General features: G+C 40.2%; 1 protein-coding gene across 1 annotated transcript in view; it reads right to left on the minus strand.

Moving 5' to 3' along the window:
* LOC124550528 (elongation factor Tu, mitochondrial) overlaps positions 1-20,426 on the minus strand; it is a 56,375-nt gene extending 35,949 nt beyond the window's left edge. Inside the window, exons 1-4 of the mRNA XM_047125319.1 lie at positions 20,300-20,426; positions 18,616-18,668; positions 13,601-13,763; positions 13,350-13,516 (exon numbers count right to left, since the gene is read on the minus strand). Of these exons, the coding sequence (XP_046981275.1) occupies positions 13,350-13,516; positions 13,601-13,763; positions 18,616-18,668; positions 20,300-20,336 (420 nt within the window). The 5' untranslated portion in view covers positions 20,337-20,426. The remainder of the gene's footprint in view (positions 1-13,349; positions 13,517-13,600; positions 13,764-18,615; positions 18,669-20,299) is intronic.
* Between the last annotated feature and the right edge of the window lie 596 nt (positions 20,427-21,022).

The following is a 21,022-nucleotide window of genomic DNA, read 5'->3' on the forward strand; positions in this document are numbered from 1 at the left end:
GATATAACAGCTCAAAGTTTCCAGAAATCCACATCACCCTGTGCGAAGTCACGCAGTCATGTAATTGGCTATATCTCTGCCAGTATTGCTTCAACAAATTTTAAACTTTACCAGTGTTCACTGGGGACATGGATGAATGTTCACATAAAATTTCATCCAAATCCGTAATGGTCCAGCAGGGAGGCCTAGGTGAGCTGACATGGACTGATCCACATATGGAGTATTCAAACAGAAACAAAAATTAAGAACTTTATATCAGGGGAGAGTGTTGGGTGCTGAGGTAAGGACTCAGTCCTTCCTTTATGTAATTCTAGTCTTGGAGGGACTGGGAGGGGCTACGTGTAAGTATTACTTCAGTCCCAACAATTTCCCATGTTTGCGTGTGCAAAACTTGCCTCTCAGAAGATATCACTCTCCTGATTCAAGGCCCACCAGTTATGTATTAGTCACACACTGGTTCCAGCAGATAGTCATGTCCTGTATAAAATGGTGCAAATCTTCAAAAGCTCATCTTAAAACCAGCATAATTTCTTTCATAGAATGATTCAACCATTAAAAATGTTGTGGCCTATCTTAGGAGACAACTGAATTTAATCAAAAATAAGGTACACACACTACTTACCTGACTACATATTCAACATCAGGTCTGAGCAAAGGGGTTTTTTAAAAAGAGCAAAATGACTGACAATAAAATTATTCCATAATAATTTACCCTGAAAAATATTTAATTTACCCTGAAAAATATTTGGTCTTGAGCATAATACATGTATCAGGACCTAATGACTTCTGTGATGCAAAGATGCAGTAAGCATCTGAAGCTAAATAATGTACAACTTTAGGCCTCTTCCACACAATTCTGATTAATCTGAACTGGCTGCAATCAATCAATATTGTGGCCAACAGAAATTACTTCTAAATGAAATCCTGATTGAGAAAGGCCATTATTGACAAAAGATTTACATGGCATACGGAATTCTACATAGTGGAAAGAAAATGTTGAAGGGGCTCAATAGATTTTTTCAGCTGCCAGATTAACTAAACTTACCTTGTAAACTGAATGACTTGACAATGCACCCTTTCTCCTTTCTGTTCACATGGTTTGAGGATATACAAATACTAGCTAAGATAAACCAAGAGTCAGAATGAAACTACATATGGGGAGGTAAAGATGAGAAAAGAATACTGGCCTAGAAGTAAAATATGTAAAGTAATACGCAAGGTATAAGGCTGGCATGATACGGTCTAAAGAAAGTAAGGACGAGAACAGAAAATGAGCTGGAACATTCTGTTTGCATTCTCTCATATTTAGTGTGCAGTATTTTCTGTTTGATCTAAAATGGGTGCCCAACTCTGTGAATCAATGTAGGGAGAAAGAAACAATTAGTCCTTGAAGCTCAAAGAACAGTATTTGCAAAGCTTTCCACACAAAAGATGCAACACTTCAATTTCTTACAGAAACTGAAATTTATTTTAAATCTATAACATTCTTAAGGCACTAATCCACTATCTTATGACAGAATATTGTGGTATGGTCCCACTGAAGTGTCCAAAAAATGAAAAAAGAAAGGCGATTATATACAAATGTAGCAAATTACGCCCATGACACACACTTCTAGGAAATTATGACTATGCTCATGAAGGTAATGTCTGTCTATTTTGGCACTATACACTTCACACTTTACTTCACAAACCTTTGAGACGATCTCTGAGACCTCTGTTCGCATCTTCAAAAGCTGGTATTGCCACCTCTTGCACCAATGACAGCATTCAACCTTCAGGCATGATCCTGATTAATGCAGTCATGTCCTGTTGATGAATCATATCCCATCTTCCAGGCAGACATTCTGTAGGTCCTGTATGGTCTATGAATAGTGCTGATGGGATCTTCTACCCAGCCAGCCCCAAACATGCTTAATAGGATTCAAATCATGGCTTCGAGCAGGCCAACCCCTAGTATGAATCCCTGTTTCATCCTAGAATCCTTGCACAATTCTCACAACATGTTGGGATCAATTGTCATGCAATAGTATAAAATCACCACCAATAAATGAAACAAAAAGGTACAACATGCTACAGAAGGATTTCCTCCACATACCTACAATCCACGAAGACCAAATCCATCCACGCACCTGCACTGATTCCTGCCCACACCATCAAAGAACCACCCTGAAAAGGGCCCTGATGAGAATGTGCAAGGTGGAATACCTTTTGCCTGGCCTTCTCCAGCTCCTCTCTCTTCCGTCTGGTGACAGGAGGCCAAATTGTGACTCATCGGTGAACACCACTTGATCCCACTGTTTTACTGTGCAGCCAAGATGTTCCCTCATGAAATGTAGTCGAGTTGTGCAATGCTCTCTGATGAGTTCCAAACCTGTAGAATGTTTCCTGGACTAAATATTATCTTATTCCAGCTTTTGTTGAATGGTTTTCTCGCTAACATTCACCCCTCTAACCTGGTGGAGTTTGTTTCGTGCTTCAGCAGCGTTGGGGTGACAGTTCGGTGGGGTGACAGTTGCAAAGAACTTGAAGTCGTAAGAAGCAGTCATCTCTCTCCAATGTTGCTCTTCTCTGACCTGTTCCTGGTCTACTTGCAAAGCCTCCAGTTTCTGTGTACCTTCATATGATTCTGGAAATCTTGGAAGGTATAGTCCTCAACACTTCTGCAATGTAATGCATGCTGCAACCATCTTCCACCAAAGCAACAGCTTTCACAGCTTGTTCAGCTTAATGGCATGTTTCCTCCAAAGAGCTGATTACAACAATTACAGAAAGATCTTACAAACATGTTTGATTGAAAGAGGAACAATTCACACTATAAGAATAAGCTCTACAAGAGTGGGAAAAAAAAGGTTATTTGCTCACATTCAGCGATGTGTTTTCCAGGTTGCATGGGAAACTAAGTGAAGCTAGTGCAATAAACAATCAACACTTCGTTGTTTGATCGCAAAGCAACGCCAATAACCCCACCTCAAAAAGTTGATAAGTGCTTCACATTGACTAAATAGATAATTACACATCCTTATTGGGTGCTGCATTTTTTGTGCCAATCACTGTACATACATTTTAAATTTTCATTCTGTTCCATTTAGTACTTCAACATAACACATGCATTTTGTAACATGTTTAGACCTGTGTAACAACAGTTATCAAAAGAGGTCATTCATAAATATGTTGGCATAGTAAATACATTAGCATAATTATTACAAGAGGAAGGCCTTAGAAGCAGCCAGCTGATTCAATTTGTGTTTGGCAGGTGACTAAGTGAAGTTCTCCGGGATATTTTGGCCCACCACCCCTTATTTCAAGGAAACCACCTCTAATGTTCATGACACGCAATCAGCTCAAAAGTTAGTGGGATGATAGATAATTGAAAATTAAGCATTTTTAATGGCCATACAGAGAGTCCTCCAACATATTATTTGAGAATTATAGAAAAAAAATTATACAACTGCCACTTACATACGCATAAGATTAATCCTTTACACTGAAAGCAGTGCTGGCTCTTTGACGGAATCACCTGGTTGGAGAGCGAAAGACCTTTTTACATGTATTCTACCTTCATGGTGTGGGTTCCTGTAGTCATGTCCTAGTTCATGAGCCACGGGCAACGTATGAGTGGCCAAGTAAGTGGTCCCGACAGTTGGGATACCAGTTACTTTGGAATAAGGCTGGGCATCTCGGACATATTCTGAGTCGTGGTCACCTTTATGCTCATACAGCAAAGACTACCAAATCCACCGGTTAGTACCTCAACCGTTAGGGGTAAAACCCAATGGGACTCGGGGCAAGTAAGGCTGGCAACGTGCTTCCCTGGTACTTTAAATATGATGCTGTCAACAATCAGGGCAAAATGGCTCGGACCTTTGGAGGTGACGGAGTCCCTCCTCTAACTGACAAACCAGGGACTCCTAAGATATGACTTGGCAAACAAATGGTAATGAAATGGGGAGCTATTAGTATCAATGGGGGCTACTCTGGGAAGAAGGTAGAGCTGGCAGAGGCTGCAAGTAAGATGGGGCTGGACATTTTAGCTGTTAGTGACATTCGGGTAAGGGGTGAGAAAGAGGAGGAAGTGGGAGAATACAAGGTCTACCTGTCAGGAGTCAAAGCAGGAATAGCACAATGGGGTGTAGGGCTTTACATCAGGAAAGAAATTGAACCCAACGTAGTTGCAATAGGGTATGTAAATGAATGACTGATGTGGATAGATTTGACAGTGTCTAGCAAGAAAATTAGGATTGTGTCAGTATATTCACATTGTGAAGGGACAGATCAAGATAAGATGGATAGTTTTTATGAGGCACTCAGTGATGTAGTTGTTAGAGTAAAGGACAAGGACAGTGTTCTGCTCACGGGTGATTTTAACGCCAGGATTGGAAATCGAACAGAAAGGTATGAAAAGGTTATGGGTAAATTTGGAGAGGATATGGAGGCTAACAGGAATGGGAAACAACTCTTGGATTTCTGTGGCAGTATGGGCTTAGTAATCACAAACTCCTTTTTTAAACGTAAGAACATTCACCGGTATACTTGGGAAGGCAGGGGAACCAGATCTGTCGTTGACTATATAATAACAGATCAGGAATTCAGGAATGCTGTGAGGGACACACGTGTATTCAGGGGATTCTTTGATGACACTGATCATTATTTAATCTGCAGTGAAATTGGGATTGTGAGGCCGAAAGTGCAGGAGGTCAGGTCCATATGTAGGAGGATAAGAGTGGAGAAACTTCAGGATAAGGAAATCAGGCACAAGTACATAACAGCGATCTCAGAAGGTTACCAGTTAGTTGAATGTAGTCAATTATAGTCATTGGAAAAGGAATGGACAAGGTACAGGGACGCAATACTAGAAGTGGCTAAAGAACGTCTTGGAACAGTAGTGTGTAAAAGTAGGATGAAGCAAACAGCTTGGTGGAATGACAGTCAAGGCAGCCTGTAAAAGGAAAAAGAAGGCTTATCAAAAATGGCTACATACTAGAACTCAGGTAGACAGAGAAAGTTATGTTGAAGAAAGAAACAAAGCCAAACAGATAATTGCAGCATCCAAGAAGAAATCTTGGGAAGACTTTGGAAACAGGTTGGAGACTATGTGTCAAGCTGCTGGAAAACCATTCTGGAGTGTAATTAGCAGTCTTCAAAAGGGAGGTAAGAAGGAAATGACAAGTATTTTGGACAGGTCAGGAAAACTGCTGGTGAATCCTGTGGATGCCTTGGGCAGATGGAGGGAATATTTTGAAGAGTTGCTCAATGTAGGTGAAAATACGATCAGTAATGTTTCAGATTTCGAGGTAGAATGGGATAGGAATGATGATGGAAATAGGATCACATTTGAGGAAGTGGAGAAAATGGTCAATAGATTGCAGTGCAATAAAGCAGCTGGGGTGGATGAAATTAAGTCGAAACTCATCAAATACAGTGGAATGTCAGGTCTTAAATGGCTACACAGGATAATTGAAATGGCCTGGGAGTCGGGACAGGTTCCATCAGACTGGACAAAAGCAGTAATCAAACCAATCTTTAAACATGGAAACAGAAAAGATTGTAACAACTACAGAGGTATCTCTTTAATCAGCGTTGTGGGTAAAATCTTCTCAGGTATTGTTGAAAGGAAAGTGCGAGTATTAGTTGAGGACCAATTGGATGAAAATCAGTGTGGGTTTAGGCCTCTTAGAGGTTGTCAGGGCCAGATCTTTAGCTTACGGCAAATAATGGAGAAGTGTTATGAGTGGAACAGGGAACCGTATCTATGCTTTATAGATTTAGAAAAGGCATATGACCGGGTTCCTGGGAGGAAGTTATTGTCTGTTCTATGAGATTATGGAATAGGAGGCAAACTTTTGCAAGCAATTAAAGGTCTTTACATGGATAGTCAGGCAGCAGTTAGAGTTGACGGTAAATTGAGTTCATGGTTCAGAGTAGTTTCAGGGGTAAGACAAGGCTGCAACCTGTCTCCACTGTTGTTCATATTATTTATGGATCATATGTTGAAAACAATAGACTGGCGGGGTGAGATTAAGATATGTGAACACAAAATAAGCAGTCTTGCATATGCGGATGACTTAGTTGTGATGGCAGATTCGATTGAAAGTTTGCAAAGTAATATTTCAGAGCTAGATCAGAAATGTAGGGACTATGGTATGAAGATTAGCATCTCCAAAATGAAAGTAATGTCAGTGGGAAAGAAACATAAACGGATTGAGTGCCAAATAGGAGGAACAAAGTTAGAACAGGTGGATGGTTTCAAGTACTTAGGATGCATATTCTCACAGGATGGCAACATAGGGAAAGAACTGGAAGCGAGGTGTAGCAAAGCTAATGCAGTGAGCGCTCAGCTACAATCTACTCTCTTCTGCAAGAAGGAAGTCAGTACCAAGACTAAGTTATCTGTGCACCGTTCAATCTTTCGACCAACTTTGTTGTATGGGAGCGAAAGCTGGGTGGATTCAGGTTACCTTATCAACAAGGTTGAGGTTACGGATATGAAAGTAACTAGGGTGATTGCAGGTACTAGTAGATGGGAACAATGGCAGGATGGTGTCCACAATGAGGAAATCAAAGAAAAACTGGGAATGAACTCTATAGATGTAGCAGTCAGGGCGAACAGGCTTCGATGGTGGGGTCATGTTACACGCAGGGGTGAAGCAAGGGTACCCAAGAGACTCATGGGTTCAGCACTAGAGGGTAGGAGGAGTCGGGGCAGACCAAGGAGAAGGTACCTGGATTTGGTTAAGAATGATTTTGAAGTAATAGGTTTAACATCAGAAGAGGCACCAATGTTAGCACTGAATAGGGGATCATGGAGGAACTGTATAAGGGGGGCTATGCTCCAGACTGAACGCTGAAAGGCATAATCAGTCTTAAATGATGATGATGATGATGATGATTCTACCTTCCACTGCATCCACCGGTCGCTGCTGCACTCTATTCTCCGACACTAACCTGGCGGTAGTCGGCTGCAAGCGCGCTTACCCACCCTCCCCCCAGAGTCAAGCATTAACAACGTTGCCATATGATTAACTTAAGCTCACTTATATTTACAGTAGGTGCTCAAAATGATGTCCCTCTACAGCATGAGCAGCCTGACATCTCCTGAACACATTAGCGAGCACTTGACGAATTTCGGCTGCCAAAATCTGGGAAATGACAAGCCAAACCTGTCTTCCAACTCTTCAAGCATGCGGGGGGATTGGTTGTGTGCACCTTGCTTTTTTAACATTCTCCAAATATAAAAATCACACGGTTTTAGACCAGGAGGAGGAGGAGGAGCCCATACATCTATCCCATCACCAAAAACATTTCATATTGCTATCACAAAAGCATTGTTGATGTTTGGTCTCGCATTGCAAAGAAAGAAAAGGAAAAAGGGGGGGGGGGATTCAGTATATTGTTTACATACCTGTTGTAATGTATTGCTTTGGGGATAAAGAAACATTGTTTTGTGGATAAACATTGGTCCAATAATTCATCTTGCACTCATTGCACACCATACACCTGTTTTCACATCATGCAGAGGTTGTCAATGTAATTCATGACGATTTTCAGAGCACCTATTGTTCTACGAACTTCCCCATTGAGCAGACTGTAACAGCCAGTTGCAATAATGATGTTGAGCAACAGTACCTGAATTCCTCAGTTGATGCACCACCATTACTTTTTATGGTTTCAATTTTAAATTGTGCACAGCTCTATGAGCAGATGCTCAACACCAGTCTTAAGTGCCAAATGGCGCAGAGATTTTCTCAGACTTCTCTCCAATGCCTCCCTATTCTGTCTAATTTATTGTCGGTTATGACAGTACGTTCTCTGGGCCTTTGTTTAACAGATCCAGTCTCTTGAAATTTCTTCACTAATCTGTGTATCATCAAGTAATTGGGAACATGCACACTGGGAAATTTTTATATGAACTCAAGCTGATATTCCACATATGATTCTGTTTTTGCATAGTTCAATACAAGAAATTCTCCATTTTTGTACAACATACTGAATGCAAACTTTACAGGAAACTCTTGTTTTAACACCTAAACACTCAGTCACAAAGTACAGACAAAACACGCATGATATTTGTGTCTGAGGACTGGACCCAGTGACATACTTGCAGGGAAGCTCCGGAATTGGCGCAGTTGCAATAATAATGTCTAGCAACAATATTTGAAGCGATTAAACTTGACAAAAAACTCAAAAGAAAATACTGGTCCACTATGTGGCACAGTGTAGGGGACACACGCAAAGTATTGGTGTCCCAAAACCATGCATAGTGGCCATTGGCAGACGCAGTGGCAACAGCTGACAAACATGCTGCGCAACTCGTGGACCCCTTCTGGGCGTCTTTCGTGACACACCCTGTACTTTTCTCCATACTGAAACTGCTGGGAAAAGGAGGGTTTCATAACTGCAATTTGCTTTTGGAATGCAGCCGGTATTGCACAACAACATGGACACAATAATGGTCCACAGCATCATTCATGATTAACTTTCAGAACCAGTGTTTTCAGGGATGTTTCTGTACATATGTTATGCATCAAAATTTGTTACTGAAGGAGATTTTGTTTCAAAATGTAAAGCAAGTTTGCTTTTGGCTGAAACCTAGGTAGAAACAATATCACTGCATGTTCTGAGTGTCACAAATATACAGGGTGTCCGTAATTAAAGTTCCCGTTTCAAAACTGCTGTAGGAAATGAACCACTGCTCAGAATGACGTCAAATATGAAAAGCATATTGTTGACACAGGAGGAAATGTCACATAACAAAAATATTTAACAAAAATTTTACCAAAAGATGGCACTGTAAGTGTCTTAACCTAAACAGTGTGGCATTACAAATAAACAGATGAATCACAAGACAGCAGTTATGGTTTGAGTTGCACGTTACACCATCTGTACTGTTAAATGTGCATGACTGCACAAGTTCAGCAACCAACATTTATGGCAAGGTCATAACATATTGGGATGGGAAAAATTTGTTTTTAATTGTCCTGGGGTCAAAACTTGCATAAAAAGCAAAATGACATTGGCTTCTAGTTGTCATGAGATTGGTGCAAGGCACATTAAATACGCTGCCTATACGCTGCCCACAGTTTTCTGCCACATGTTTAAACTGGGAAACAGCTTGTCCCACTACAGATCGAAGTGTCTGGGTGGTCAGATTCAGAAGATATAATGCAATGCATGCCTTCAGTTCAGCTATATTCTTAACTGGAGCACTGAACACATCTTTCAGATACACCCACAGATAGAAGTCACACGGATTAAGATCATGTGATCGGGACAACGAGGCTGTAGGGAAATGACGGCTGACAATTCTAGCGTTTCCAAAATGGCTCTATGGCAGCTGCTTCACTGGCTGTGCAATGTGTGGAAGAGTGCCATTTTGCATACAAATGATCCCACACATCCACACTGCTGAAGGGTTGGGATGATGGTGGTGCACACAAGACACTCATCATATTTACCAGTGATGGTACAGGTAACAGGAACTGCATGACTCATCTCCTCAAAAAACTACAGCCCTACAATAAACTATGCCATCAACCTGAACCACACATTCACATTCAGAAAATGAAGTGGTACCAGCAGACGTGCATGTGGATTTTCTGTTGTCCACATTCTGCACTTCTGTATATTAACATGTTCTTAGAGATGGAAATGGGCTTTGTCTGCCCACAGAATGTTCCATGGCCATTCGTTGCCCACTTCCAAGTGAACAAGGAATTGAAGTGGGAATGTTTGTGTTGCTGACAGATAAAAGGAAGCAATTCCTGAACATATGTGATCTTGTATGGACACAAAGCAGAATGTTTCTTAGGATTTTATGCACCATGCTCGCAGTGCTTTTTTGTACACAATAACTTGACCCCTCCTGCTATACTGCGGCCACATCATCTACAGACGGATCAATTGCTTTCCTTCCTAGGCACACTGCACTTCAAAAGAACCTGTCTTTTCGAATGTTGTAATAATTTTCTCCAGATTCTTTGCAGATTCTGGACCAATGCCTTTTTTCATGCCCTCCTGTGTCCAAAACTTGTGCAGGGCTACTGGCACACAGTTATCCTTCTCGTAAAGAAGCTTTACTAGTAGTGCATGATTCTTCATGGAGACAAGCCATGTTGGGCATCTCAGACACACTGTTGGTGTTCATATTCCGACACATACAGCCCCATCTATTCATCAAATTCTTGTTGCACCCCCCCCCCCACCCCCCCCAAAGACGTTTCCCTCTGCATCGGCATAAAATCCTAAGAAACATTCTGCTTTGTGTCCATCTGTTCAAACTTGATGTCATTTTGAACAGTGGTTCTCTTTCTAAAGTGATTTGAAACTGTAAATTTAACTATGGGCACCCTGTATTTGCTTCAAGTGTTTATACGGTAAGTGTCATCCAGCTAGTCACACAAAGAAATGTAAGGATGTGTAACAGAGTAAAAGAGCAAGTGTAAACAAGCAGGACTAAAATTATAATTTTCTCCACTAATCCAAGTCGATTCATGAATTCATATTATGAAAAGGATAGATTCCTACTCATCATATAGAAAAGTTGAGTCTCAACAAAGGTTCAAAGGGCTCTAAGCACTATGGGACTTAACATCAGAGGTCATCAGTCCCCTAGACTTTGAACTACTTAAACCTAACTAACCTAAGGACTTCACACACACACATCCATGCCTCTACGGCAGGACTCGAACCTGTGATCGTAGCAGCAGCGCGGTTCCGGACTGAAGCGCCTAGAACCACTCGGCCACAACAGGCACAACAAAAAAGAGAGCTAAACATGTAAGCTTTCAACCCAATTGTCTTGTTCTAAAGTAGGTAACTCTGACACACATTCATGCAAGCACAGCTCACACATACATGACCACTGTCTCTGGCCACTGAGGCCAGACTATGAGCAACTGCATGTGAGGGGAAAGGCTGGACTGGAGAAGGGGAGGGACAAGAAGGGTAGGGTTGGAGGGACAGTAAAGTGCTGCTTACGGGAGGATGTAGGGATGCGGTGGGGCTGGGATAAGACAGCTAGGTGCAGTCACGAGGTTCGAGGAGAGGGGCAAAAGGGACCAGAAGAGAACTAGAGGAGGGAAAAAAGGTTGTGGGCGAGTTGGCAAAATGTGTAGTGCTGGAATGGGGGCAGGGAAGGGGAAGGACAGGAATTAAGGAACATTGACACAGGGGGAGAGTGGTACAGGAATGTAGGACATATTGCAGGGGGAGTTCCCAGTGCAATTCAAAAAGGCTGGTGTTAGTAGTAAGGATCCACATGGCACAGGCTATGCAGAGCATTGTGTTGTGCAACATGCTCAGAAACTGGTTGATCCAGCTGTTTCTTGGCTACAGTTTGTTGGTGGCCACTCATGCGGACAGACAGCTTGTTGGTTGTCATTCCCACATAGAATGCAGCACAGTGGTTGCAGCTTCGTTTGTAATTCACTTGACTGCTTTCAAAAGTAGCCCTTGTTTGTAAGTGATGTCTTCAAGGCACCAAATCCATGGTTTGCCAATGAGCATCCGTATGGCACCATCCTACACCAACCTATTCATGGGCCATCTCGAGGGATCTTTCCTAACCACCCAGAATCAAGAACTCCTCACCTGGTTTAGGTTCATTGATGACATCTTTGTGATCTGGATTGAAGATGAGGTCACCCTATCCACATTCCTCCAGAACCTCACTGAAATAATCCTCCCAACCTTGTAAAAAGCAAGTGTCCTGTACTGTATCCTTCAAGTCACCCACCACTTCCCAGAGTCCCTCTGTATGGTCACAAAGGAGCATTCCCCTAGTGATTCAGTTCCACCCAGGACTGGAGCAACTGAATCACATTCTCCACCAGGGTTTGAACTACATCTCGTTGTACCTTGAAATGAGGAATATACTACTCACTATCACTCTATATCCTGCCGCCCACCAAAATCCAAGCAATATCCTCGTCCATCCCTACTCCCAAACCCCTTGCCTCAAGACTCATACCCATGTCCCAAACCCCTTGCCTCAAGACTCATACCCATGTCCCATACAGCCTCCCACCACCACTTACTCTAGTTTGGTCACAAGCATCACTTATCGCACCAAAGGTAGGGATACCTGTGAAAACAGTCATGTGATCTACAAACTGAGCTGCAGCCGCTGTGCTGCATTCTATGTTGGCATGACAGCCAACAAGCTGCCTGTATGCATGGATGGCCACCGACAAATTGTGTCCAAGAGACAGCTGGACCACCCTGTTGCTCAACATACTGCCCATCACAATGTTCTTCACTTCAATGACTGCTTCACAGCCTGCACCCTGTCGATCCTTCATAATATGAACACCAGCTTTTCTGAATTGTGCAGATGGGAATTCTCCCTGCAATATTTCCGTGCATACACCTACATGCAGCAATTTACTGACCCCCACTCCTAACCTTTCCTGCTTCAGCCTCCACCTTACTCCCAGCACCCAGGTTACTTCTCCCATCATGTGCAGCTGCTTGCAGTCTGGCTTCAGCAGCCAGACACAGTGGTCATGTGCATGAGAGTTGTGCTTGTGTGAGTGTGTGTTTTGTCTATTTTACAAGAAGGCGTTTTGGCCAAAAGCTAGCATGTTTAGCAGTCTTTTGTTATGCTTGTCTGCGACTCATCTCCTCTATATGGCGAGTAGCTGTCTATCCCTTTCCTAACACTGTCATTATTCCATCCTGGATTTTTCTTGTTTGTTTACAGAATTTATTTGCCTACCTCGTTAGTATTACTTGTTGATTTGTTTAACTTATTATCCCTCTTATTCTCATCTATGTCAATATGAAGGAAGAACTGCAGAACGCATCTATGACTGGAGCACTAATCTTATGAATATTAAGGGACAGTTGTAAGACTCTTTTCTCGATTTCTTAGAAATATGGGTTTGCACACCGCATATACATGATGGTGTAAATGTTTTCATTTATCTATCTGTCCGGTTAATTTTGAGTTGATTGAACATCATGACAGAATTTCAGTGTAGGTAGTACAAAAGGAACTTACCAACCATGGTCTAGCTTAATTTGGAATTGAAAATGTGTGCAAAATAAAGGTAGTGATAAAGATTAATCTGTAGCATAGCGTATAGTCTACACCAATACCATATTTAACATTCTTTTCAAAATGAAAGTTGAAACTGCAGGTAAAGTCAGGACATCTACATTAGGTAATAGAGAAGTCTTAGACAAATATTTTGATGCATATTATGTATAAATATCATGCATAATATATGAAAAATGCGATGGGTGTAAACTATGTAACGTTTACCCACGTACCAAATCAGTTGGGCATGTCCAGTGTCTTCTGCTTGTTAATAATATCTGTGAGGTGAGTAATCCAACTATTATCACTATACCTTGATATAGTCAGCATGACCAGGACAATCTGTATGACTGTAATGGCGACTGTCGGTCTGGTATTCAATATGAGCAACATTGATGGTGATACCACGCGCACGTTCTTCTGGGGCATTATCAATTTCTGCATAACCTTTCGCTTGAGCCAATTTCTTGTCAGCGAGGACTAGAAGAGAGAGCAATAATATCACATGAGTATATAACAATATTTGTACTGAAGTAAATCGAAAATTTCAAGATCCACATTAACCTTTTGTAATAGCTGCTGTTAGTGTAGTTTTTCCATGATCAACATGTCCAATAGTTCCCACATTACAATGTGGTTTGTCACGTGTAAATACTTTCTTCTCAGCATATGACCTAGTAAACTGTGCTGATGGTAAGAAAAGTTTCTTGACACTGACTTGGCAATGCTGAAAAATAAAAACACTGATTCAGATTTTGAAATAATGTAACACTTTAGAAGTAAGATTTGTGCAGTAGTCTTACTGACAACTTTCCTGATGCTCTTTGTTCAGCATCTCTCTCTCTCTCTCTCTCTCTCTCTCTCTCTCTCTCTCTCTCTCACACACACACACACACACACACACACACACACACACACCTGTTGACTTTTGTCTCGGGAACTTTGGCCAAATTGTTTAATAATTTTTCCTGTGTTGTGCCAACATGAATGGTTAACTGAAGATTCTACCTCCATTGCAGGTGACAGACTAGTCCACTGTGCAGCCAAAGATGAAATGAACCTGTCTTACCTATCTCCAAGAGCTTTTCCATACGTTTGATACTGTTACTTGTTACATAAAATGCTCATTTATTGTAGCACGAGAAATCCATGATTATTTAGGTTGAGATTTCTTCTTTCTTGTTGAAACTGTTGTCATGTTTGTCAATTTCTATGGCTTCCCTGTACAAATGGCTGAGAAATTGTGTTATGTGGTTAGTCTCACACAGAGGGTGCTCTAGCATGGCAGATTTTTCCACCTGTCCCAACCTGCAATGCGGCTTATGTTCAATGGTCCTGGTGTCGATAGACTGTCCAGTCATTTCAACACAGCTTTCTACATGTACTCAGGTATGCAGTATATTTCAAACACTGCCAGTGGGCCCTTTTGTCCTTTGCCAGCCTGAGACACATTTTGATTGTTTTGGTCCATTTGTAAATAGTCTTTATGCCATGTTTGCTGAACATACCACTGATTTTGTATATCACCCTAGGGATGTAAGGCAGAGCGCCTGTAACCAACATGTAGTCTTCATATGTGTCACTCTGTAGGCTTTGTAGCACTGATGTAGTACCCGCTGGTCCTCAGAACACGGCCCAGATGCTGCATCTCGCTTTTGAGATGCTGCAGCTAATACATTTGTCTTCCACGGGTTTTGGGAATATTAATCATTCCTCTTTTCTGGCGCCAGGAGCAATTTGAGAATTTGTGCAGACATTGGTCGATGTGTGTTAGTTTTCGATACACGATGTGTTCATTTAGAAGGGGTAGCTGTTGATCCATTCTTAGTGCCATAGAAAGTCTGCTGTCGGCGTAGAGACTGTTCAAATGCCTTAGGGAGTCACTGAGTTTTTCCCATGACCAAAGTGATTTCACTGTACCAGTACCGTACATTAAATTAACGTATGGCTGAAAAGGAGTGGTGAAGTATCTTGCCAATTTATACATAAGAGAGCGAGAAGTGTTGATGATGACAAACTTGGTCAGTTCGTTTCAGCCACACAAGAGAAAGATCGTCATATCCACAAAAGACTCTAGACTCGAGAAGCTGGAGAATCTAAAACTTGGATTGATGAAATCATTGTCAGCTTTGATGGTTGGAGACTTCCTAAGACAGCTGAACAGCCTCCATGCCAACAATCAAGATTATTATGGGGGTAGAAAAGAATTAACAAATACCCTTTTCTACATGTGCTCATTACCAGGAATTGTGAGAATCTGGGCCACAGCATTTATCAAAATCCGACACATATGGAGCCATATCTTTACAAACTCCTGAATCATTACCTAAGCCAGGAAATGGGCATGATTAAACCTTCACCTATGAGCAGCATGCAATGTGCATTCAACTCTTTCTGCATGAATCTGTGTGGCATGCTGTTATGTCAGGTACAATTTCTGGGATATCTGAATGTCAGAAGTAACTATAATCCATCGAATATTGTTCTGTTGTTCTGGAGCATCAGGAGTTGCATTTTAACATTCTCAGGATTCACGGCCGATGGAAATGGACAATTTATGATATGTCTGATCACATTGTAGTATATATACCAGGCACCACGCAGTTTTAAGCAACAAACTGTTGCTAACAATATGAAATTTACAGCAAAGCAGCAAGAAAAGTCTGAACACGATTTCTCACTAAACCACGGTCAGTCATCTCATTAGTAAGAGCGTATTTGCATGCACATTGCATCAAATTACTTCACTTGCTGTATAACTAATGATGTTATTTTCATCTACTGGATGTCACTTGAAAATGAATGTAGTCGACAAACTGCAAATGACAAATTAATGCAACTGTGTTCACATGTTCCTTCAATTATCACTCAACAGCTGCATAATCTCAACAATGGAAAAGAATAATTTATTTTCAACAGTGCAGCATCGGTGTTGACAGTGAGCCTATATTCTCAATATGTCAAAACGTGCAATAGATTCTGGTGATGAGACTGACAATACTGAATATAGAGAAGCCACTGAAGATTCTATAAGTTTGGAAAGAGAGAGTAACATTCTGAGAAAATCTTCCGTGGTAGTGATGGACAATCAGACAAAGACAAAGCAAAAAGAAGTGACAAATAATGAAATTAGGATGATATGTGACTATAACAATACAGTGGGTAGCACTGACAAAGCGGATTGAGAACTTTCTTACTATGAGACCATGTGGAAACAGCAGAAGAAATATCACAAGAAAGTATATTATTTCAACATCTTATTGATTAATTTCTGTTCAACACATTTATTATAATAAAAAAAATTCAAACATAAAGAAAATATTTTCGGAATTTATAAAGGAAGTAACTGAAGTGATTTTCGAGAAATACGTACATGCATTATCTTAACATGTACAAGGAGATACAAGTGCAACAAGACTGATAGAAAAACACGTTAATATCCCTAATACCTCTGGATCCAATAAAAAAGGAACCTCATATAATGTGTGCTGTTGCAGAAAAAATGCTGATGCGAAAAAAATGCAGAAAGAAACGAAAACCTGGTGCAAGGATGAAACATGAACTTGTGTATTTTGCTTCAAGATATACCACACTCAGAGAAACTATCAGCAAGTTTCTCTTGTGCTTATGATGATTAACAAAATTTGCACATTTCCCACATTATATATGTTGTTAAATGTCAATTAAAAATCAGTTCTAAATTCAGATTTTAATTTTCTTGCTACATTCCTTCCATACAATCTTTATACCTATTTTAATTATTGAATGAAAATTACCTGCGGTTGGAGAATTAATATGCTTGTAATGCATGAAAGAGAAATATGTCAACAGTAGTATCTTGGTTGCAAGATGGAACACCTGTATCGTGATTTCAGGAGCATGTGCACTCCACCACTTCCGGAAAAAAAAACACACACACACAACACGTGGTGAAGTGACATGTGGGATGAAGAAATGTTGGATACAGCCTTCCTGCTGTACATCTCCAGGGTGACAGACAGGATTGGCTGTATACGGGGGGGGGATCAAACTGTGTCGCAGACTTTGAAAGTGCAGAAAGGAGCCAATCGCAATGTCCGGAATATACTGCATACCTTAATACATGTAGAAAGATCTATGTTGGAATGACTGGACAGTCCATCAAGACCAAGATCATCAAACATAAATGGCCTTCCAGGTTGAGAAATTGCCATTGACAGAGTACGTGCTGTGGGAGACTGACCATATTATACAACTTACCAACATGACAGTTTTCGCTGTGGTGAAGAGCTACCGAGCCAACTTATTAAAGAAGCCATAGAAATTAACAAATTTATAAAAGACTAAATAATAAATATAAAAGATTAAATAATAAAGAAGAAAGTCTCAAGGTTAAAGGGTACTAAATTGCTGTGCTGCAGTAAGCAACCACTGAAAGTAATAGGGGACAGGGAGATTGGGGGGGGAACCACAGCAGTAATGACCAGGCAAGGTCCTAAAAAAATTGGCAGAAGTACACATCATCTCTGGCCGCAGGCTTAACTACAGTTCACCGCCAGCTGAGGATATTGAACCTACTGCTCATCCTGACAAAATACCAGAAGAATCATCAAACATCAACTGAAGATCCCAAGACAAATGTCAAGTAATGACCAACAAAGCTTCAACAATTTGCAACTGTATAAATATTAAAAGGAGTTTTTATTTTTAATATTTCTTAGAACAAACGAACGAACGAACGAACACACACACACACACACACAAATCAAATTGAATGAGTTGTTATTTAGGGAGAAAAATAGCTGTCAGTGGCAGAAACAAAGTATATTAAACAAAGACTGGCAGTAAAAAGAATAATTATAGCAACAGGCAGACATGTGTTAATATCAAACATAGACTACAGTTAAGGCTTAAGGTGTCTTTGCTGAAAGTATTTGACAGAGTGCAGTCTGATATGGAAGTGAATTATTGATTATAAACAGCAGACACAACAGGAAAAGGGAAGATTTTTCACATGGCGCTACAGGAAAATGCATATTAGATATAGGTCTATAAATCAAGTATCTAATGAACAGGTATAGAATCAGATTGAGGAGAAAAGAGTTCTATGTTACAACCTGACTAAAGGAAGAGGGGTTGATATGGCATATCAGGGATTAGTTAACTTGGTAATAAAAGGAAGTGCAGAGGGAGGGGTGCAAAAAATTGTCGAGAGAGACAGCAACCTAACAACAGTAAGCAGATCCAAATGGATATGTTTCAGTAGTTATGCAGATATTAACAACACAGCATATCATGGACTAGCATGGCCAAACTGATTAAACCAGTATTTGCACTGAAGACCAAAAATAACCACTTTATACAGTGTGAGTCACAATTATATTTACATTCCTTCCTCCCACTCTGGCTGAATAATTATTTGCCTGTAATGCCCTCACGTAACTCAGATAACTTTCAGCTTAAAACTGCCACATAAATGGATACAAACTCGTGGTACTCAATAGGCTACTGAATCTTTCACAATGAAAATAAGGTATATATAACAATACATTACAGATACAGTTGAGTCATACTAATCGTGGTTTATAAAATTCACATACCAACTGACGTGCTTCTGCTGCAAATAGAACTTTCTTGACTGTCTGTCGTAGAACTGAAATCATAAAATAGTAAAATATTAAATATAGTACAATCACATAGCTATTTATAAAAAAAATTAAGAGATACAATTTGCACTTTCAAAGGCAACAAAAAAGTTAAAAAGGAAATCTGATCATGTTGTAAATGAAGTCTCTAACCAAAAGTTGAAAAACTTTAACTAGTCAATCTTTAGACTACACATGAAAGTGTGGCAACTTACACTATGTATCAAAGGCAGATTTTACTTTTTTGCATAAGGAGGGGGGCGGGGGGAAGACCAGTCTGACTCACAGACAAAGTCATCTGAGAAAGTGAACTATTTCACATGTTATGAAATCAGTCACAGCCATGTAAAAATTATCCAAACATCTGTCTAACTTAAGAAACCACACAGAAACATCAGTATGTTGCTCTGAGATTCATTTCCTTGTTGGTATGGAGCAGTCCAGTGTCTTAATCACTGTCACCACAATGTTTACTACATCTGCTGATATGACCATTATTTGTATATCAAGTGTGTGCAATACGTGTGGGACAGTATACATTACTATGTCCAATAACATGCAGTCAGCAATTTAGTGAGTTGTTCTGGCGTATTACTCGTCAATACCAGTGCACAAAGTAGTGACCAGGATTGTGGTTTGTTGATGTATTATACCTCTGAGCATAACTAAATGAACTGATGTTTTTCTATTCCTAATGCACCCACAACTGAGAAATGATGTGGTGTTTATTCCATAAAATTAATCAACAATCATGAAAGAATACATTCTACCCTTGCACCATTAGCAGGATGTATTACTAATGCGGTAGTCAAGCAGGAATTTCTGAAAATTTTTACTATTATAAATTTTGAATACTGACACGGCAGCACAATACTAAATGACACACAGTATACGCTTCATTCAACTAAAGGAAATCGACATCTGTATATTGTGTGTAATGGTGGACACATTCCTCTTTGCTGTTCAAACTAACTGACCTGCGGCGTAAACTGACGTCTATGGTCGCACCAAACTTCGTGCAAGTGATACATTAAGATAAATTCAGGAAAACTATGTTACATAATGGGCAGGTCTCCGACGAGTATTTCGATGGATTTTATGTACAAATTTCGTACATAATCTTCGAAAATTGCAAAGAGGGTCCATGATGTAACTGTTACCGGTATCCAATATCTTCATTCCACTTGATAAGAAAAATAGATTAGTGGAACATAAAAACGAATTTGAAATTTGATACTGTCCGTCATACTGATCAAATATCTAACGACGAAATATGAAGTAATACTGTTCCCGTGTTTATTGAATCAATATATAACAAGTCAATGACCAGAACCGTTTAAGATATTTTGCATTGTATAGACACCGGCAGAGCCACTGTAGCCAAACATGATTTCGGAGAAACAAATGAAGAATGGGACTGCCCTGGTATACTCAATTAAGTGCATGTCCCACACCTCTCTTTACTACATAAATATTTCGTAGTTACTTAATTTAAACGGTATATATCCACGAACATAACCTAAAATTGTGTTGTGATTGTTGGATTTTGTGTGTTGTTACACACACAGCACGATTTGTCTGTGTTTCTCGATTTCAGTCATGAAAAAGACTTTTCATACTACACCATTTACCAACTCACTTGGACTAAAAATAATTCTCGTCGTAACCCACGCCATTTCCAGGTACTTTGCCACAGATCTCTTAGTTCTTCTGTTTTGTTTGTTGACGCAAAGAAGTTACGCACCTAAGCTCCTTGGACCAATGACAATGCTATAGGAAGATGTTTGGTACTTCAGTATTGAGCTCACTGCATCCCACAAGAAGTTTAAAATTCTAATCTCTTTGGCATCCAACACACCCTTTCAAAAGGGGCCTGCACACGTTCAGATATTTATTGCCAATACTAGTTTGTTAAACCTTCGATATATTGAAGCGACATCTCACTCTCAATAACATTGACAAAAATTGTTAGTCTACAACGCGTTTTTACAAGAAAATGGTCAGTTGCACAATCTCTGGTTAAATCCAGGAATAGCTAACCGTGGAAAAGGCTGAACACTAGCTAACTTGGAGCGTGCGTTGTTGACACCACTTTATTCCCCGGTTAGTTATTCCCGGAATAGCATTCCCGTCGAAGTAAGCTGGCAACAACTGAAGAGCACACTGAGTATTTTCATGTACGTTATTTCATATTTATTATTTTTATTTATATTTTTATTCATATTACTGTAGGAGTCATCTGCAGAAGTAGCGCTTCTAAAGTGAGCAATAAGCACGCAAAAAGGTAAAATTGTGCGTTTGAGGTTATTTTGAGGCTGATAGATATGTAGACGATGTCAAGAGAGTAGTAGAAAACACGAAA

This window comes from Schistocerca americana, chromosome 1, assembly GCF_021461395.2.
Source record: "Schistocerca americana isolate TAMUIC-IGC-003095 chromosome 1, iqSchAmer2.1, whole genome shotgun sequence".
Lineage (NCBI taxonomy): Eukaryota > Metazoa > Arthropoda > Insecta > Orthoptera > Acrididae > Schistocerca > Schistocerca americana.